Genomic DNA, 22,402 nt, shown 5'->3' on the forward strand with positions numbered 1-22,402 from the left:
ATTTTATTTTTTGAAAATTGTAATGTTGATGGTCCATTAACAAAACAACGCTTGGTACATAATGCAGATATTTAAAAAGTGATTTGAGGACAAAGAAGAAACATAAAACCATCAAACTGTGCTGAATACAGTATGCTGGACAGATACAAATGCTAAGCTCTATTCACATTCCTTTAAAAAAAAAAAAAAAACATGTTTCATAATCATGGAACCTGCATTTTTGAATGTGGAAAGCATGATTTTATTAAAAGATTTTTTTATAGACTATTACATCTTTGTCTGGTCCTCTGACATTGCAATTAGCTACAGATTTGCAATTAAATTTAAACACCCGTCTCTAAAATGTATTTTCATTTTTATCTCAATCTTTTTTAATTCGTTTCTTTTTCTCTGAGATTTTACGTCAATGTATTTATGTCAATGTATATATTTTGTATCAATGTATTTGTGCATTTTCATTCAAATTAATTTGAAAATCTCAAGAAAATGACTTGAGTTTTAGTTTGCTTACTATTAAAATGCATTTGATTCATTTAAAAAGCCTTTACAGTAACAACAAACTTCTATAGTATCTTAAGTCAACTATAGTTTTTTCAGATTTTCAGTGTTAAAGAGCCAGTCCTAGTCAGTTTGGTCTTAAAGTGGGTCTCGTCAAAAGAGAGGTAAAGTCAGTAGAGGTAAAGTTGTTTGTGTTGAACCGGGTTCAGTTGAATGTTTCAGGTCAGTTCTGTCACACTGTGTTTCTGAAGTGCAGTTTGGCAAGTATGTCGTAAGCAGTTTTGACGAGATGAGTCAGACGAATCACATACACACGATGTACCGAAGGCTTTACGCACTTTGAACAAAAAACAACCGTGTTAATGTTATGATGCTAACATAAGCTTACGTAATGCTGACAAATGCCAGCTTTGTACAATTCACAAGAAGGTCTCAGGCAATGCAATCTGAACTACATATAACAATGTAACACTTTTCAATAATGTGTTCAGTTTTCACCTAAGTACTAAAGCAAAAAGATGCTTTTATAGAGTATCTTTAGCAGAGGCTTAATAAAAGAAAAACAAAGTCAAGTTTATACGTAATTCGCAAGATGCATAAAGTGAATTTCTGCATCTGCATTCTACACTATTCGGTGTATCCAGTTCTTTTGTGTATCTTTAAAGCACCAGCAAGCTAACAGCTAATGTTGTTTCAAGAACTTAGGGACATTTAATTAAATGAGCTACAGTAGACACAGTTTAAATAAAGACTTACAAAATTGGCTATCATTTAAACTGCCCTCTCTTTTTCAGAAACAGTTCAAAATAACAATTCCACTTAACACCCACAAAGGCTTGACCTCTGACAGTGTGAAAGCTCTGTTTCCACTCAAATTACAGTGATGTGCAGTGCGACCTCAAGTGATGTGACGTCTACTGTTTTAATTCCACCATCTGCAAGTTTTTAAAATTATAAAGTGTTAAATGTCTTTGGAAACAAAAGAAACAATGTTCAAAACCTCTACAAAGAGATGAAATTTAGTTAAAACAGTCAATAGAACAAGCTCTGATATATTAAAGCATTGAATATAAAGCGCTGAATATGCTTTTGTGCACTTTTAGTCTACGAGGATATGTGAAGTACGTAATGTATTTTTGTCCTTTTGCATGACCTTTATGGTCATTTTGAGCTCAGGAACAGATTTTTCACAAGTGTGAAAAGAACACACTCAGTAGCTCTCATTCACTCACTCACTCACTCACTCACTCACTCACTCACACACACACACACAAACACTCACTCTCAACATCTGTCCTGGCTGTCGCCTGCATGCATCTGGGCTTTTATGTTGGGAAACAGATTCCACAGCACTCCATGCAGATCTCCAGGCAGTCCGAGGACTCGCAGCACGCATCCATAATGCCACAGTCCATGTCACAGGGGCAGTTGCAGTCATCTCCCAGGTCGTCTGCGCAGCAGCAGCAGCAACAGGCTTCTGAAGTGCAGGTGCCGCACGAAGCCTGAGCCACCACCATATTGCACAGAGTGACAAATTCACAAAACAGGCAGGCCAGGATGCAGTGGACACAGCAGTCTGCTCTCAGAGAATTGCAGCAGGCAGAACAAAACAAAACAAAAACATCGAATAAACATACAAAATTATTTTGAAGTATTTAAGTAGTGTCACTTTTCTTGTGTGATCATTTTTGCTATTTTGTTTGATGTTGCCAGTGGCTCAAACATTACGCACTTCACCTTTAAAATCAAAATTAGGCTTAAAAACTAAATTTAGCTCAATATGAAATATATAAAAATAATAGAAATAAACTTTTAAATATTTATATAGTCTATGTATTTTACATCATTTTATTTGTTTGTTTTAATCATACTGGCTGACAAGACTAGCGTACGTTTGTCTATATGCGTCGCACGTGTGTGTGTGTGTGTGTGTGTGTGGGAGGGTAAGACGGTGGTTCAGCAGCAGTGAGAGCAAAAGAGGAATCAGAGAAATTCAAAAGGAACAAATTCCACTTTTGGGTTGATTAGTAGCTTTGTGAATAATGGGGTTATTATCATGCAAAAGCACAGGGTCGGTCACGTAAAGCTGATTAACAGCGTCCAACATTTTCACCAGCAAATTGGCGTGTTAATGCTGTCGTTTCTCTTATCTCTGATTAACATTTAACCTTCCTCTCGCAGGTGCACCACATACGATGCCAAATTACAGTTGTTTAAGGTGACATGGATACACAGTTTTACAGTAGCATTGACAGGACAACAGGTAATCTATGTTATCTATATTGAGCGCTCTCTCTCTCTCTAGCAAAATAAATTATATTAAAAATAAAATTATTTGTCAGACTACTGTTCAGCCATCATTTGAGATATTTAGTGCAAATAAATAAATAAAATCAATACAAAAATATCAATTAATATTAGCATAACCAAACCAAAAGTAACCCGTTTGTGCATGGAAATATTACATCACCCAAAATTCTGGTAGATAATTGACTTATCAAGAACCGAATCCTCAAATCGCTCAGTAGAGGGTTTGCAATATGATACATACAATACAACTCATATTTAATTAATGGTATACAACCAGACTGCAGTGTGCTAATAGATACAAGGCATACAAAATCTATTACAGAAAAAAAAATTCAACTATAACAAACAGCATCAACGTGAAAAGAGAACATCTTTCACTCAAACTAAGCTTCAATAATCGGCACGGCGCTCACACTGTGCTCCCGCATAAACAGTGCCGTAGAGAATAACAGTGAACCCCTACCAGCCGGACGTGCCGCTCGGACCTCTAATCAACTGTAGAACCCAAACCGCGGTGCATTGGAGAAATCACTGCGATGTGGTGTGTATCGTTATCAGTTTAAAATGTGAATTTGCATGGCTTTCATCAGTCCAGGGTGAGCTGTCAGAGAGATTGCTGGGTTTGATTGGGGCTCTGGTGGTGGGGGGTGGGGGTGGGGGTGGGGGGGGCAAGGACGAGGCCTGAAGACCACTGGATGTTCATGTTTGTTTGATCAAAGTGATTTTTTTGTAGGCGGTGGAGCTGACCAGCGGTGGTGCTGTGCAGCCTGGACAGTGTTTGAACATGAAACAAGTTTGCATGCAGGCCCACCAAAGGCTTAAAACATCAGCTTTCTGAAAGGTCAAACGGGCGTACTTTTAGATTTCGCCTGTGCCAACTACATCAGCTACATCAACTGTTTGCTTAATTCATCTGCTTAAAGTACTCATATACTATACATGCTAATCAAAATCACGTACTTGCTACTTGATTACCAATTCATTTAATAATGATTTGATTTGGGGCATCCTATTAAACAAGTGTGAAATATGACACGTGTCCACACAGATTATTTTTTCTTGCTCTATTTTTCTTGCCCTTTTTTTAACTAACAATTTCTTTCTAGAAACGGGTTTAAAAGCAACAGTACATAATGAATTCCCTTGGATGTATAATTTATCAGCAGCGATTAGTGTGAATCTTAAGGAATGAGAGTCTGTGTAATGTACACAGGAGACAGGCTGCCTTATCTCAGCCGCAAAACCGGCATCGCCCCAATGAGAGGGTTCATGTTTAATGTCAGCCCGAGCGGAGTATGCCCAGATTCCGCGAGGCCAAAAACAGCCCCAGCGCCTTGGAGGAAATAGTTTGAGACATCTGGAAAACTCCAAAGGCTAACATCAAAAAGAAAGGCAGCGTGACATAAAACAAGTGAGCGGTGCAGGAACGTTCAAATGAAGAAAGACTGACTGGTGCATGGGTTGTACATGGCGGCTTTAGAGACCAAATGAGAGGGAGATCAAATAAAATTAAAAAAAAGTTGGCATTGAGCAGTTAATTTGCAGTCAATAAGGAAGTGAGTGCTGTAAACTTTCTGAAAGAGAACTCTGGATACGCGGGGGAAGCTGCAAAGACGGGAAAAACATGGCATTACGATGCACTGCTAATGACCGCGCTAGCTTTCTGCGTACATCCCGCAGCCTTAATTGAATTTGTCAGAGGGATTTTAGACTACTGCGTACTTGCAACACAACACAATCACAAACACGCCATCACTCAAGGTCCTAACCCACCCGCAATGGAACAAAAGATCTCTCAATTAGTTGATTTTCTGCTGGGGTTGCTGTTATCGCAGCTTGCGACGGCAGCCAAGAACACGAGGAATCGCAATCCCCTGAGCAGAGATCTTGTAAAGCTTTATTCTTCAGCTTCCCAGGCTGTTTAGAGGCTAATTTCACAGGCAAACAGATTATGGTAATCCATGTAAACATTAAAACACAACAGCTTGCTGTTTTCCAGGGGGAAATTACTACTTGAGAGAGAACATTATTGATTCAAAACACAGTTCTACAAATAACACACGCACGCACACAAGCTGTAATGAGACAGACTTATTGAACTGTTCACGCACCCCCCCTCTCCAATTAAGATGTAAAAACTATGACGCCTTTTAAGATACACATTTCCGTTAAATCCGTAGGGAGATGATAGTGTTTGTTACATGCACCTCGTAGTAGGCTCCTACTCGCAAATCACCTGAGTGATAAATCTGATCTAAAACTTTCCAGTGTTGGAAAATGTTCACATTCTTTCCTGACTTTTCCCACACAGGATCAAGTCTCCCTAATAAGTGCAGGCCTATGGTTACCTTTGTGCAAATAAATCTTAAAATAAAACTAACAAACCAAGCAAATAAATAATCCTGCATGAAAGGCTGTATTATTCAAATTATTATTTATAAATACATAAAAACTTTTTCAATTAATATAGTACAAGAAAGTCCCCTCTTACTTAAACAATTGTTGCAACAGCAAACACCAATGATGTACTTTGTATAGAGAATTACATTTTTAACCAAAAAATGATAAATGAAAAAAATAAAATAATAATATATATTTATCAAGTTCTAACTTCCTGTTTCCAAACTTCCTGAAGCTATTTCATGAAAACACATTTGGGCCAAGTCACTTGTGGGATGATAATTCCCAAATTATCCCTTCTGATTTAGCTAACTGCCAGGGCATGTTGTATGAAACATACAAACTGCTTTACAGAGAATCTGAAGTTCTCAGCAGGTGCAAGACTTTGCTTGATTTAAAAGGGTTAAGGTATCAGACAAGCATGATTGAACATCACGCAGTAAAGAAAGCGCAATACATGAGCCAGGAAAGTGGCGCTGGTACACAGAAGCAAGGCAGAGAGCCGGTCTTAATGAGAGGACACCGTGAGAGAGGCTAGCGATAGCCCCTGCTGAGGTGGGGTTGACACATGGCAGACCCCCGCTCTCCACAGTCTTGTTAAAAGGTCACACCTTGGTGACCATTACGAATGCACCAGCGATCTCCTTCATTACTGCCCTCTCCTTACCATCACACCTGACAATGTGCAAGCTGCTTTTTTCAGATCAGCCTTCTGTTTTTCCTTCCCATTTGCGAGACAATACAACACCACAGAAATAAAGAGATCAATCTAGTTGGGAGTTATGAAAGATGAAATAAAGCAGTGCATTTACAGGACACAGAACAGAAAAGTAACAGATTAGTTGCGGTTAAGCGGAGGGAGGGGAAGACCAGAGATTCACAAGAACAGATGAAATCTGCAAGCACATACGAGTTTGTGTGCGAGTGTATATTTGCGTATGTGATGTCATGTACCCTCTGGAGTAGAGCCGGGTTTATGGGAACCCGTCGAGCTGCTTTTGCTCCTTCTGCTGCTGTTGCTGTTGACCGACAGGCTAGAGCGAAGCTTTCTCTGCACACGGTGTGAGACAGGCGATGGGTGCTTCTTGGGCTCGGAGGTGTGGCCGGCGGAGGGCGGTTGTGTGACCCCGCGGGGCGTCCCATGGCCATTACTTAGCACTGTGTGCAGACCGTTCTGCCGCCTGCCAGCCTCTCCATCAATAGCATTCTGCAGGGATGTTGCTGGCTGGGGCAGAGGCTGAGGTTGAGCTACACAGAGAGAGAGAGAGAGAGAGAGACAGACTTTTTTTTAATCAACTGTTTTTGACCAGAAAGACTTCAAGGTGTCTGGACGTTATTACTAACCCGAACGAAATTAATAACCTTTATAGCATTTATTTTAATATAAAATGCAAAACAGGAAAAGTTTTATTTTAGTAAATTTTCAAGTAAGAAACAAACCAGGAAATGTGCACTTAGCAAATATTCACCAAATTTTAAACGCCAAGTTTACACAACAGTACGAGTGACACATGTTGTTGCATCATGCCCTGTAAAAATTATTCCAATTCCAGTTAACGATTATGGTTTATTAATCATCCAAGAAAGAAAGAATTGGGGAGGGGATTGGGGGGGACATGCAATTACCCGTTCACATTTAAGCTGGCTCAGACTACTACAGGCGTTTTAGGGCGATTTATCCCGATTTACCCCTCCCGGCAATCTGAGAAAAAAATCTTCTCCAGGACCTTGGTTGGCTACGATGTTTGGCCCTAATGGGAGGCGCTTCCAGATAAAATCTTAAACCTCCCGATCTGCTCACAGACACATCGGGGGTTGCCCTGATAAAATCAAACATGTTTGATATTTATTGTTTTAAACCGGGATGATTATGACTACGATTACATCAGCACTTTCACAATAGCGAATGAGAAACAAGTTTGCAAGGAGATGGAGGTGAATGCGAGAAAAGGCGACTGTGAAACAAGCTGCTTTATGGCTCTGTTGGAGAAATCGTGTCTGTTTTGAACATACTGGGTAAGTGTAGAAAACTGCTAGCGCTATAAGCTAACATGCTGACGGTGTTGCCAAACAACGGTATACATTTTATCCCTTGAGGCTGTGCGTGATGCAACCAGATTTCATAATCGGTAAGGATTTTAAAACTCCTGTAATCTGAGCCCAGATTTAGTGCATCAAGGAACCGGTTTTGAATAAGAACCACTTCACAATTCCCAACCCTAACCCCCTGTGATCCATAACCTGAATACAGTCTACCTCAAACCTAGGCCCACGTGAGACAGAAACCCAGTACTTGCAGTCTTCATACAAGTAACAAACGTGAGGAGGTGGTCATGGCCTGAACCGAGAGGCTCTATATGATGCAACAGTAGTGATGGCAAAGTGAGCAAGTGACACTAGTGTGCATTCAGCTCTGCTGGGAGTCTTATTGTACTCTCTTTCAGAATACGCACCTCATGGTTATTGGGCTCCATTGAATTATTCATCATTTTCCTGCATTTTTAGAATTATATTTTTTTACCTTATTCTTGCTTTTTGCAGAGATCTCTGCATTTTGTTTGGTGTTGTAAGGTAGAGAGCCTGAATTTCCCAATGAAATCTCAGTGAAATTAGTTCTCTTAATTACTTTGTTCTGTTGGTGGGAGGTCCACACTGACTGTGCTATTATTGTTAACAAGAGAAGAAATACAGCCCACCTCTTTATAACATCATATCACCCTGGGAGGACGCTGACGTAAATGTAAAATTACAACAATTAAAAACAGGCCATGGCCAATTGTCAAACACATGTAAGGAGTCAACAGGATACTCTATTGGCTACCTTTGTTTAATTATGATTAAATTATTTTGAGCAAATTTTACAATCCATATATCCCACAAATTGTGAGGTAGTTGTCAGCAAAGCTCAGGGCTGGTGACTAGAAGGTTGCTGGTCAGTGATGTAGGGCTGGGACGGTTACCGCATTACCAGCAATAACCGCATTACTAGCAAATCCCTTTCGCGAGTTGGGGAGCGCAATGTTCCATGACACATAGCATTACATTCGTATTAGAGATGCGCGGATGGGCTAATATTATTTCATCCGCAATCTGTCCGCCATCCATCCGCACCAACGTTTTTTGATCAATTTTCGTTTTTTAGAATTTTTTTATCAGTTTTAAGGTCTATGAGCGATGCAAGGCACTGCTGCCGCGAGGCTAGAAAGCTCTTGGCTGTTCTAGAAAGGAGACTGCGCATGCAGCAAAGATATTTAAAGGCTAAAGTCCCTAGTGTAGCCTATTGGCTATGTTGTATCCTCAGAATATCAGCAGTGAACTCCGTCTCCGATGGGCGCACGAGTTTCGGTTCATTTATGAGACGAGCTCCAGTTCACGCGCAAGAGATCGCACCGTCGCTTCCACATCGTCCTGATTATATGTCTGCTATTTGTATAATTCCAGGCAATTAGTTAATGAAACAGTGATTAAAATTAAGGTACAATTTATACAAAACGAAATTTAATTTAAAGAAAGGCTTTCTACAAAACAAAACTTAATAAAGTGGTCAAAATCATGTCTGACCCATCTTATGATCCTATCTTACTCATGGTGTTCACTTTTCATATAATCGACATAGATTAAATAAAAAATAACATTATATTATGTTAACATAAATATGGAATATAATTTTTGTAATTAAGACATGTTGGAAAAGGTGTTCATCTTTCATTTCGTTCAACGTCATAATGTATTCTCCTGAAAATGATGAATTCAATGCGAATGCATCTGAGAATATTCTTAAATAAGGAAATCTATTCAGTGATTGGTTCATGCCAAATTACAGCTTAATGAAAATTGGACTCTTTCAAATTGTGCTCGTTTTTTTTCGGATGTAGGTGAAAATATTTAACAAAGTCTGTCTAGCAAAAACGCCTTCAGGTGAGTGCGCGGTGCGCGGAAGTCTGTCGGGGTGGGGGGTGGGGGGGGGTGGGGGGGTTGGGTGTTTAAAGCGGTTTACCGCTATACCACGGGAATATCTTGCTTTTCAACCGCGGTTAGAAAAAATCCATACCGCCCCAGCCCTACAGTGATGTTATTGTTAAGTAAAACTATTTAACAGTTTTTGTTAATTGAAATAAAGCTGAAATAAAGTAAAATATAAATGTTAGATGAAAAACTTCAACTTAAAAATTATTTTAGTTAGGCAACATTTCTAGTTTTCGTATAAGTTTAAGTACTAAAATTACTAAAACTGATATAAAAATAAATATACGCTAAACAAAAAGTGCATAAAATTACTAAAACCAACTAAAATTTAAATACAAACTGAAAGTATAAAATGTTGATGCAATAATCTGAGCGCAAGTAGTGGAAGTTCAAAACAAGTAGTTTTTGCAGCTCAGTTTCAATAATGTTCTCATGTTACTCCAGGAGTCGCTACTCCGTGAGTTTACTGTAAGATGCTTTAGAATAAAAGTAATTAAATGATTACTGAAAACAAAAAAAAAACACTTTTTTAATTTTTTTGCACATCAACACCCTTCAAGGTCACAGAATCCTCAATACAAAAGCTTTCCATTGTCACTGCCTGCTTGGTAACTACCTTACGCACAGGGAAAGTTGAGCTTTTAAAATGTATAAAAGCAACAGCAGTTAGAAGAAAGCAATAATTTATTAACTGATGTTTGTACATCAGGATAGCCCACCCGGAGCAGCCTGGTGTTAAGTCTCTTGCTCAAGGGCACAACGGTGATGGTTTATGGATCCCCCTTGAAGTGTTTTGAACCAAACCTGATCTTTAACCACAGCATTTGCCTTCTGCTTCGCCAGACAGCCTCAAAAGCGGCCCAGTCAAGGAACACGTTGCACATGCATCTTGCAATACATTGCTAGAACAACAGAACAGAGAATGTTGCGGTCATTTGGTGCACACTGATAGGATAGCACGGGCCCGACTAAAGCCCAAAGGCCAACGCAACCCAAAAGAAAAGTTACCCCTCCATAAAATATAAATGTTGCTTTCAACCCAAGGCATGATAGGTGATAAAAATTGAATAGCTGCACTAAGCGTAAAAACAAGCATTGTCTCGCAAACGGTGATTGTACACAAGCTGACAGGTCGCATTAAAACACCATGTTATGGTGCGGAATGGAAGGAGGGGGAAAAAGAAAACAGTTCAAATTGGTCTTCTAACCGCTCTGCTTCCAACATATCAACAACTGTTGAGAGTGTACATTTGTAGTTGAATAATACATGGTATTCCTCTACACACGCTGTCAAACACATCACAGGCAAACAGGGGGTGAGTGCTTCTTGACTGTCTAAGCAGCATCCCAATTTGGTCCCCTGGATCTGACAGCCTCAAATATCCTGGGAGCATTTTTAAAAGGCCAGTGTTTGATGGATTCATGAAGAACACACAAATATAATTGCCATTTGTCACCGCACGTTCGGCGCACGCCCCACGCGGGGACGGCGGGCTGGGACGCCCAGGAGAGACGCCGTGCCACCGTGGAGTCGCTCTCTATGTAAAACTGTGGATAAACACCCCTTTGCCTCGGTGTCACAGAAAATAGCTCCGCTGGAAGAATTCGAAATTGTACCCCAAAGACATGGAAGCAGAGCATGGCGGACCTCCCAAGAACGAATATGTATGAACGTCAATGGCATGGAGCGGCATAAACAAGACGGCGAAAATTCGGTCAAGCAGGAGAGATGTCGGAAAGGAGGTGAGACGGGGCAGGATGTTCTCTCATTTGCGCTGATCTCTATGGAGACTGAAAGGTAAAGAGAGAGAGAGGAGAGAGGAGAGAGAGAGAGAAAGAGATAGAGAGAAAGAAAAGTAGGTCCCTGTATTTTTGCGGCTCGAGGCCTTTTAATATTTCATCCTGAGAGTGGAGCTGTTTGCTGTGCCCCATTAGGACGCCCATCAAACGGAAACATACATTAATTCACTTGTCAACTCATGTCATCCAGCTAAACAGCCCCCATCCATTTCTTATCATCATCTACTAATGGCTAACAATCATTACCTGTACAAAAGAGTTGTCCGGTGAAAATATGCAAAGTACTGTGATGGTGAAAAACCGCTATCTTAAGTTAAAATGGTCAAGTTAGTGGGAATTTCTCTTGATCTTTTGTAGGTTTACTTGATGTAGGGGAAAAGTTACATAGATTACGTTTTATTACAAATGATAAAATCTGTGGACAGCTCATTTTGAACCTACACAGTATATATACACACAGTATATGTATGAGTAATATATATATGGACGTCGTTATGTATACAAACTGTATTATATATATATATATATATATATATATATATATATATAAGGACATCAATATATAAATAAAGGACGTCTTTCAAAATGATATTTTGAAAATGTTGAAAATGATAATTTAATTTATATTTTAAATTTACTTTTCAAAATGTTCAATAATATTAAAAAAAGATAAAGCAAAAAAATAAAAATAAAAACATTCTTTGAAAAACCCTAATAAAAAAGATTTAAAAATAATCCAGGCTAGGCTTGCTGCATTAGAATTTGTTTAGCTTTGTGTATTATAAATTATAATATGAATGCAACACAAATATCTGTTTAATGCTCCATGGGCCAGTCTCTTTGATTGAAATGCTAATTTGCAAATGTGCACTGACCTACCAGGAGAGTTCCCACCATCTCCCAAAACAGCCCGGGGTGGCATTTCTCCTAACAAACACCTATGGCAAGCTTACACCTTTCAATCCAAAGCAATATACTCTTTCAGTTGAAATGATGTCCCCGTATTTATAGAAACAAAACCATGGGAATTTGGTTGGAGGGGAGGAAGTAGAATGAATATTATTAAAAAAGGGCTGTGACAGAAAAAAAACCTTCAGCATTTTAAAAATCGTTTACTGCTTGACCTTCCGACTCTGTGGCAAGGTCTTACTTCCCGAGAAGAGAAGTAAAGAATTACAATTTTCACTTAGGATCTATTGCCTGAGCTGGATCCATTATGTACAATGAACCTGAACCGACCAAATAAAGTGTAAAACGAAAGGTGCAAATTGCACAAAGGTGTCTGGTACACCCAGAACTTTCTTGATATTATGCACAACAGCCATGTATATTTTTTAGTTAGCTTATTTAAACTTTTGTCCAATTGTGTCTTTAATACATTTATTTGAGACTACTGTGTGTCTTGATCACAGTAATTGCCCTGTTCTTTGAAGCCGCCCCAAATGTCACATGCCAGAACTATTTTAACTCCATTACAGCACCTCCTCCGGTTTGCTGGCACCCTACAATATCTAATTTCTGAGAGACACCGTAGCTCACATCTTATTTTATACTCATTTCTAGCAGAAGATGAATAGGTAGTCACTATTACTCAGCTTTTTTTGTGCTACAGCACACTTTTAATTCTTTCTGACAATCATTTAAATTTGGCTGTTCGAATGAAACCTGCCGTAGAGATGTGACACCTGAGAAGGCGTTTAATATTCCAGGGCTACCCTCTTTCGCAGTCATTCACTGTCTGTCCCGCTCTCACTCGGCTATTCTTTTACTCCATCTCTCTGTAACAATGACAAGCCGAGCCAGGCGTCTGGGATTTACTAATTTCAAATTTAGTAATTTGGCTGCTGATTGAGTGGAAAAAAATAACCCCTTCGGACCTTGTTCTGCTTAATTACATTTTATAAGGCAGCCGGCAACTCCAAAGACAAGGAGAGAGATTGTGAAGGCTTAAGCTTTTCATCTATTATACTCCTATTTCAAATCTGCATTTGCAGTATGTGGCATGCTAGCCATCAAAATCATTAAAACCCACCAGAAAACCTTATGATAGTGTGGAGCAGACACAATCCATCTGAAGTGGGGATATGCTGAACTACATATTTTTAAATTGATACTAATCGATTAACTAATATTAAGGATGTTTCGCATTAAGTAGGTTTTGGATTAGCCTGACTCTGATTAGATATTTCACCATACACTTCAAATGGATTTCCTACATTAGGCACATTTTGTGCTCAAACACAACATAGAAACATATCAAGATGCACTTTTTAAAAGTTTGATCAACATAACCTGGATAATCTATTCAAAATTATCAATTAGTCAACCACTGTGACCATCCCTAGAATTAAGGTATCTACGGCAGACGCTTTTTATCCAAAACAACTTATCTCTGAAAATAGGACCCATGAAGTTGCTGTTGCTAGCACAATGCTCTACTGATTGAACTATAGGAGCTTGTGGTTGTTGCTGCTAAAGTAGGCCGAAACTGCAGTTTTTATACTTTCACCTTGTTTCGAAACCTGAAACAACATTCAAGCAATCCATATCTGCAACTCCTTCCCTTCCATCCGTTTCCATAACAGTGGAATGGAAGAATCCCATAAACGCAGAGGTTCAACACAAACGCGGTTATAAAACGCACATCTTGCACAGATTTAGCCGTTTTACACAGCTACCACATTTTCTCGAAAGATCAATTATGACGTGACTCAGACCGAGCCTGAGGGAGCTGCCAGACTTCATACGTCGAGTGCTCCACCCTCCCTCCCGACAACTGCAAACAAAAAAACCCAGCAACACAGATGTGAGGAGTCTGGGGGTGTATTTTCTGTTTCAGTTACATCGGTGACTCAATGATTCCACCAATCTCAACAAAAAAAAAAAACATCAAGCACAGAAAAATAATCCTTGCATAAGGATTAAGAGGCAGCAACCATCTCTTGGAGGCCTTACAGAGGGACTCCAGGGGCAACTAAAGCCAGCCAGGAGAGTTTATTAAAAATATATATATCTATGGACAAGGTTCCTTTATTTGCTCCGTTTCAATCTCAGCATTAACTGCACTAATGTGACAGCTGTGGGTCACTGGACTCTGTCTTCGGGGTGCCAATCAAGACCTTAAGCCCGGGAATCAAGCTTAAGGACAGGGGAGCTCGTCTGTTTCTGAGAGGCTTTTTAAAGGGAGATGGCCATATCGATTTTAGCCGTGGCAGAGAGCACTGTCTGAATGGAGTCAGTCGGTGGCTCCCCGGTCACCCCCCAGTGATCAGAGGCCTGACGGAATGACCTAGCAGAGGTGCGGTGAACCTGCAAACATGCAGGGCAGGATGGGAGCACATCACGAGAGATCACTGTAATAGAAAAGGGGTTTAACCTTAATGTTGAAGCCAAAACCCTGTTAGAGGGCCAGTAATCCCTCCCGCTCAACTCTCATTTCAAGTGCTTTTCTGGCTGGAAAAGGCAGCGTTGTGTTGGGGTTGCTGCAGCGGGAGCGTTCACGCTCTCGAAGATGCAGCGCGGTGCTGTTAATCAAAGCGTGGGCCTCAAATCTACATCTTATTAACAGACAGACTCCACTTTCCAATCTATTATTCCTTGCACAGTTCAAACCCCAGCGCCGTTTCCCATAATGCCCACCCTGCGAAAGAAATAACACCGAGCTGATGGTCAATGAGTACAATCAGAAATGCTAATGGTGTGCGAAACCTATAGCTCACAGATGTGTAGATCACCTCTTATCTGAGGTAATTTAAATAAATTTTACACTCATAAATCTGCAGAGCTCCAAAAGGGCTTCGGCACTTTGCGAGGACGCTAATTGAAATGCTGGGAATTTTTACATATGAAATATGTCTACACCAAGACAATGAGGAAATAATTAGCACAGAGGTAGAATCACAATGGCCATTTTAATCAACCCCTGCGCTAGCATTTCACCCTATTTATTCCAGTTTTGATTCCATGACCCACGGCTAAGTAATCACTTGAAAATTACTCCTGTGTTCTAATGGGCTCTTGCTTCGGAGGAACACGTGTTCTGAAAAATTTGCATCTTGAATCAATCAACTCTTTCTGATCGAAATAAAGGCACTCTACAAAAGTGAATGCAGGTGAAATGCATGTGTACTTTCTTAGAAGCAATGATTTGATTTTGAGGATTAACAGCAAAGCTAAATTATGAATCAACAATAAATACCTGATCCTGAACCTAATGTAACCCCTGAGTGAGAGAACAAAAATTCCAGCCATAACGCAGAGGTGTTGTCATCGTACAGAATGATATACATAAAAAATGAATTCACATTCAAGTGAATTATTCAGTGAATAAACACCTCTTGATCATTACATCATTACCCTGAAATTCCTACAGGCCAGAACAAGTTTTTCTGTCGTTCAGCTGTGAGGTTCGCCACATCCCACACATATGAGACTGAATGTGTAATGCGTTTGTTCTTTGTGTCTCTACTGGACTGTCTTTTTGCAGCCTAATAGAGAAGTATGCGATTAAAAATGACACCGATAACTCAAGCAGAGGATATTCAACCATAGTCCATTTTTATCTGCCCATGTAAGTCAACGGACAGTGCTGAATAAGTGCGATTCATCTTTAGACAGTGAATTCAGCTAGCAAATTAAAATGGAAATATGATAATAAAAAATAAAAAAAGATAAACTGTTGTAAAGTGGCCAGTCAAGTTGATTTCCTATAGATTTCCCGCTCTAGACTCTAAATATCACATCATACTTCCCAATCCAATTAGTGCACTGCCTTACAGCCCTGCTCTATCCATACTTTACCATGTACAGTATAAGGGGCTGTCTGGCGTAGTCACATATTCTAGAGCCTTATGCAGATATCCAATCACTTATAATTATTTGAGATTTAAAACAAGTCAAAGTGGACCAAATTACTCGGGTTCTGTAAGATTTTTTAAGTCTATTATGCTCACCAAGGCTGCATTTATTTGAACAAAAAGTACTGTTGTAAAATATTATTGGAGTTTAAAATAACCATTTTATTATATTTTATTAGCTTATTCATTCATTATTCATGTGCTGGTAAATCAGAGATTTCAGCCTTTCTCTGACGAGGCTCATGTTGTAAACACAGTGCAGTGCAGTGCTTCCGGGTTCTACGTCAGAACGCTGGCTCAGTATTGGCCGGCTCCTGCGTAAGCACCACACACGTGTCATAGTGCTCACGTGAACAGCGTTGGAGACTTGACAAAGAAGAGAAGAAATTGTTGAATAAAGTCGTTATTTTTGTGCACAAAAAGTATTCTCGTCACTTCATAACATTAAGGTTGAACAACTGTAGTCACATGGACTGACAATGTCTTTACTACCTTTCTGGGTCTTGAAAGTGGTTATGACGTTGCTGTCAGAAAGCTCTCGGATTTCATCAAAAATATCCATATTTGTGTTTCGAAGATGAACAAAGGTCTTAAGGGTTTGGAAAGACATGAGGGTGAGTAAATAATGAAAGAATTTTCATTTATTGAGTGAACTAACCCTTCAATTTGAAATAGAAATGTAACATTATAAATGTCTTTACTGTTACTTTTGATCAATTGAATGCGTTCTAGCGAATAAATGTATTAAATAAAAAAGTTGATAGGGGAGAATTATTTTATGGCAAACTTGCATCTTCCGTGGAACGAGTTTGCACAGTCCACCAGATTTCTACACAAAGAGACTGTGGGAAGTGGGTGTGTCAGGACTTTTCCCCCCTCCAGAAACAAGTGGTGAGAATTTTCCAAACACATCCTTTGTTTCAAATCTTTGTTTCCCTAATTATTTCCAACCGACCTAGTAGTGATGAGTGAGATTTTCCATCACTCCGAAACCATTTGACATCATTTGCCTAAAACAATGCCCTGACTTAGTTCAACAACTGAGCTCAGCTGATCCACCATTGATCTCACATGCGGAGGAACAACCTCCAAGATGTTATCAAGCTCAACATTTTTAGGTACACAAACCCATATGAGCAGAACAAGAAAAGTCTCTATGATGCAACTCCATGCTTTACCAGGTAAGAGAGATACTATTTGAGTACATTCTAGTGCTCAGCCGTGATTTCCAGATCCAGGCCAACCAAGGGCCAAACCTCAATGGGATATCCTTGCTCACTAAGCTTTCAAGATTTGGCAGGAGAACAACTGAAAGTAACAACTTCACTGCAAGTTGGTTCAAATTCAAAGACGCTGGTTCAAATCCAGTACATTTTCTTTTAATCAACACTTCACTAAAACTAATGCTTAAGACTCTGTGCTATTGCACCTATAGCATTATCTTACCAATGAAAATAACAGAGCAAAGCGCTTACATACTGTACATATAGATTACGCATTATCATAATCTCAAATCAAAGATACACCCAAAGGCAAAGAATATCAGCGCAGCAGTAAATAATGAAATTAATTATCATCACAGTAAACGTTTGAAAATCACATCAGTGATTTCCAGATGTAAGCTTCAGTTTTTTTAGTAGCGCAGAACTGTAGAAAATGCTGACAAAGGTTGATAATCCAAATGAGATTGGATCACAAACGCTTTGAAGTGTATGGTAAAGTATAGACTGGTAACAAATGAAATGCTTTATATGGAAACAGATCAGTTTCACATATACATCACTGACTGATAAAAAAAAAAAGGTTCAAGACTAGATATTTCTGATTGGATAAAACTGTTAAGAGAACCGTTTTTTTCTGTCGACATGGCATCTGCTACACTGCATTGGTTATAGAAAGTGAAAGCTATGAATCACACTCAGTCGAGTGAAGACAATACGGGCAATATTTGCCAAAAATATGCAAAAACAACAGTTACTGGAGTCTAGCCAATGATGTCAAGTATGTATGACTAACATGTGTTTAAGTAGACATGACTAACACATTTGTCAGCACTTACTTCTAACAAGACCATCATGGGTGTGGTTCTCCCCTGTCATGTGACCCTGCTCGTCTGAAGTGTGATCTCCTGGTATCGGAGTTTGGGATGTTTCTGTAGCATCTGAGGATTCATCAGAGCAGCTGTTGCATTTATCTGGACAAAAAAAAAGAAAGAACAAAACACAGTCATATTTTAATTCTCTGAGTTTTGCGTTAATTCATAGCTGCCAGAAGCCAAGCATGCAAAAGGCCAATATTGACTTGCCTAAGCCTCAAGAAAAGAAAGACGAGCTCTAATTTGCCAGATAAAACAGATTCCTTTGGTGAACAGTTGCAAAACCGTGTGGGCGGATCAGGTAGGCCCAGGCCAGAACTCTGGATCTCATTTTCTCGATTCTGCTCCTGGGTACACAACACCTGCCAAGGTTTTTACAGCTATAAAGAGCGCATTCATCTAAATTGGAAAATGGATGTGGGCAAAACCTGCCTGATAGGCATACAAAGAAATAGGCAACCTTTAAACGCTGCACTTAAACTTATTCAGCTCCCAATTCCATAGAGTAAACGAGATGGTATGCTTCTCCGATTCGTGCTATTTGTGGTGGCCCTCGATGTGGCTGCACACGTACAGAGGCAGCAGGCAACTGCTCATTTATTTAGTATTGTCAACGCAGTTCTGTTGCACAAACCTGTACTTTTCCATCACTCAAGTGCATTCTGGGAAAAAAGCATGTGACTCAGCAAACAGAAGCTTGTTTTCACTTTTGGCGAGCATAGAGTGTTTGGTTTAGTTCGTTTTTTTTTTTTCTACAGCCCTCGTTACAGCGTATTATGGGACAAGATCAATACAATACAGTAGCTCTAGATACAGAGATTGATATCACTTCATCTGGGCTTGAGGCTGATGAATGGAAACCCTTTATTCCAGCCATGACTCCTCAAATGCACATACAGTACCAGCAGCCTTGTGATGCATCGCTGTATTTAGTGATTACAGTTTGAAATAAATTGCTCTATTCTCTAAGCATACACAGTCCCCGGGGAGGGAAATCCAGTCTTAACGGAGAGACTTTGAAGGCCCTACAAAAATCCATTTGTCACCGGAGCCTGTGATTGCTTACTTTGTCCTACTTTGCCATTTTTTGACAGTGCTATAATGATGCTTGGTATAAATAGGATGGTTAACGGTTCAGTGCCTAAGAAAAAAAAGAAGAAGAGGGGGGCCAAGCTTATTTTACATGTGATAATCTCACAAGCAACTAGAAAGTTAATTAAAAACTATAATTGGCAGTGGTTCCTGCTAATAGTTACCAAGGCGCTCCTTCAATCTTTATTGGAAAATAATGAAAACATTATCATGCCTACTGGCGCAACATACATGTGGGGAATCTGTTTGCTAGTTGCCATTTATGCAAGTCAGTTACTGGTGGGACACCAGGTAAAAATCAGGAGATAAATCAAATAAGGCAACATTATTAATTGTTGTCAATAAGGTAATTCAGCAAATATTTTCAATTGCCTGAAATAATCCCAATGGATGTGGTCAAGAGATTTAACTTGTTAAAAAATAATTAAAAAAGAAAACTGCTCTAAAGATTTTAAATGCAGCAAACATGTTTGCTATACATTCAAAATCAGTGTCACATTTTTGCAGATGATCTGTCACAGTTTTAAGTCAAATGCAATGACTTTTCAAAGACCTAAAATTATCAAACTGAGTTATATTATTAATTGTTTAGAGGCACACACAAGCAATACTGTCAGTCATGGCGTCAATATAAATAAAAAGTCAAGTGTGAAGCTTCTATGTTGCTTTATTGTGCAAAAACTCCCACTTTTTTTCATAGACCATCCGACTATAGGCTACTACTTAGCCAATACAAACATACAAATCACCATTTTGTGCTACAAAATATGTATTAAACACTAATTGGTCAGTGCATCCATGGTATACAACTGAATCTGAATCTCACAAATAGAAAATCAATCTCTTACCTCTTTTTGACAGAAGTTGGTTTGTCTCCTCATGAAGCTGCTTTTTTGGCCCTTCAGGCCCCTCCGGAGGTAAAATAGTCTCCGAGGACATGAGCCAGATGTTTAGATACTAAACACACCCAAAAACAACACTGCCCCACGCAATTAGCCCTCAAACCTGTAAGATAACAACAAACTATTATTATAATATCAATCGCTGATTCACTGCGTCAAAGTAAACAAACGCGACCAATATCTTTCCTATGGAGTGACGTCATCCAGCGAAATGTCGTTAAACTCGGTGGAAAGTTTTTCTTAGGTTTGTTCTTCTCTAACGAAACTCAAAATCTCGCAAACACACTCCTAAATATCTTATCAACTTGTTAAGTCAATATTATTTGTTTGCCAAGCATGTAACAGATCATTTCAAAGTTGGTTGATTACCTTTCAAACATGTCAACTGAGAAACTCCTTTATTCGCATCCTTTCTTCTGGCAAAACCGGCGTGCCGTTAGGAAAAGTGTCCTTAATACCCTGCTTAGAATCAAAACTCCGTAAAAACTATCAGATACCTCCCCAAAATAGTACAAAAAATCCCTGTCAAGCAGACGCTGGATAATGAGTTTGTGCGCGAGAGTCCCGCGCGCTCGAGCTCCTGCTCCTGGAGAAACTTTGAGCTGAAACATTTTCATCACATCCGGATTCCGATGATCACAACCAGCTGCATTCATACATTCAGAAGTTCCAGCCGAGACTGTGTGAATTGTTCGTGAAGTGAGACTGTTTATAAAAGAGTATGTCTGTCTGTCTCTCAGACATGCAGGGGTGTTGTTTACCTAGCGATTTGAAGGAGCACTATTGACTTCTGTTGTTCCCAAAAATGTGCTTTTGAAAGCATCAGTTGTTGATGTAGCCTAAATATTTATAACATTCAAACTTCTTGATTTCGTTTTTTTTTTTTTTTTTTTGCTATGAAAAATATTCCCAGACTCGGCAATTGCCCTGATATCAAATAATTATTCTAATTACGTCTATTTATTAGACGTAGGCTACATAGCTTGCCTTACATGCATAAATCGCTTATTCTATTGTAAAGTTTTCTATTGGGTCTAATAATAGACTTAGCCATTTCTGACCCTTTTCAGTTTTCAAAAGGATTCCTTATTTATGATAAATATATGGTAAATATTAACAGTAGCCTATCTTTAATAAATCTACACTCAAAGAAGAGTTCACACAGAAAATAGCCTACACAGTGTGCCATTTTTGTTTATTATTGCATTGCCTTGTGTTTTATGGTTAAGGGAAATTTAAAGGGATAGCCAAAAATACAAAATAAAATTTTGTCATTAATTACTCACACTCATGTCATTCCAAACCCGTAAGACTTTCGTTTCATCTTCGATCGGAACACAAATGAAGATCTTTTTGATTAAATCAAAGAGCTTTCTGTCCCTCCATTGATAGGCTATGCAACTACCACTTTGATGCTTCAAACCGTTCATAAAGAGATTGTAAAACTAATCCACATGAATTGAGTTTAGTACAAATTTTCTGAAGAGACACGATCATGACGAACAAGATTTTATTCACATAAACATGCATCAACTCACACATCAGTTAAACGGAAGCTCATGCATTGCTTTAAGAGCGAAAACGAGGTTCATTCTCGTGTTACACACAGTCTATGGTTACACAGCACGTTTACGCTTCCGCAAGAACCAATGACGTTCATTCCCATGTTACGCAGCATTTTGAGCTTCAGCAAGAGGTTTGTTCTCGTCCGTCAAGCAGGTTCGGTTGAATTTCTGTTTATGTTCTCTGATCAATGTTTATAGGTGGATAAGAGCCTAAATTCAATCTGATCATCATATAAAGAAGTGATCGTGATCGTGTCCCAATTCATATGGATTAGTTATACTTTCTGTTGCGATTGAATCAATGCTTACTCAGTGCCTTTAAAACCTTTACATTTTCAGCTGTCTGAAATCTGCACGCATACATACACAAAGAGCCCTCAACTGATTCAGTCCATTCTCGTGGTGGCCTTGCTGCTGGTGCATAAAGCCTATGAGCATGGAAGTGATTGATGTGAAATATGCCCTCCTCATTGACTGGGTGAACTCCATTTTCTGCTCCTAATACAGAAATCACTCCAGGTCTGTGGCATAATGATTTACGATGAATCTGTGTCAATGTTGAACTCACAAACCCCACCTAATCCATCTTGCAAAGACCCTCCTCGCTGCGAAGAAATGCTGCATTCTCCATTTATAAGTGTTGAATCTATTACCCCACTGATTGGTAATAACTTTCGGCCTTTGCGCCCCTTAGACAGTGATTACTCGGATACTGATGCTCTTTGAGACCCGGCACCAAAGGTAAAACTCAGTATCAGCAGGGCTAAGTTGACCCACCTTGCTTTCAAAGTTATCACTTTAAAAGTTACAACTATTGTTTAAGGAACAGTTGACTGGAAAATACTGTCATTATGTAAACCAAGAAAGTATTCAATTTGACTTATAAGCCATATAATCGTGTGAGAAACAGAAGATGAA

At 39.2% G+C, this 22,402-nt stretch overlaps 1 protein-coding gene across 1 annotated transcript; it reads right to left on the reverse strand.

Moving 5' to 3' along the window:
- Positions 1-1,007: 1,007 nt before the first annotated feature.
- Positions 1,008-20,552, reverse strand: mdfic (MyoD family inhibitor domain containing). The gene is made up of 6 exons (XM_056245251.1): positions 20,289-20,552; positions 19,866-20,022; positions 17,890-18,024; positions 6,163-6,456; positions 1,788-2,074; positions 1,008-1,753 (listed from the first exon to the last, which is right to left on the reverse strand). Exons 2-5 carry the CDS (start codon positions 19,954-19,956, stop codon positions 1,824-1,826), a joined length of 771 nt encoding a protein of 256 aa, XP_056101226.1. The 5' UTR covers positions 19,957-20,022; positions 20,289-20,552; the 3' UTR covers positions 1,008-1,753; positions 1,788-1,823.
- Between the last annotated feature and the right edge of the window lie 1,850 nt (positions 20,553-22,402).

This window comes from Rhinichthys klamathensis, unplaced genomic scaffold, assembly GCF_029890125.1.
Source record: "Rhinichthys klamathensis goyatoka isolate OS25496 unplaced genomic scaffold, OSU_Roscu_1.1 h1tg000029l_1, whole genome shotgun sequence".
Lineage (NCBI taxonomy): Eukaryota > Metazoa > Chordata > Actinopteri > Cypriniformes > Leuciscidae > Rhinichthys > Rhinichthys klamathensis.

Coding starts and splice junctions, on each gene's coding strand:
- mdfic (XM_056245251.1), bottom strand. CDS start 19,956: ATGTCCTCGGAGACTATTTTACCTCCGGAGGGGCCTGAAGGGCCAAAA. Junction 6,457..17,889: donor CCATGATGGTCTTGTTAGAA/GTAAGTGCTGAC, acceptor CTCTCTGTGTAG/CTCAACCTCAGCCTCTGCCC. Junction 2,075..6,162: donor ACCCGGCTCTACTCCAGAGG/GTACATGACATC, acceptor CTCTGAGAGCAG/ACTGCTGTGTCCACTGCATC.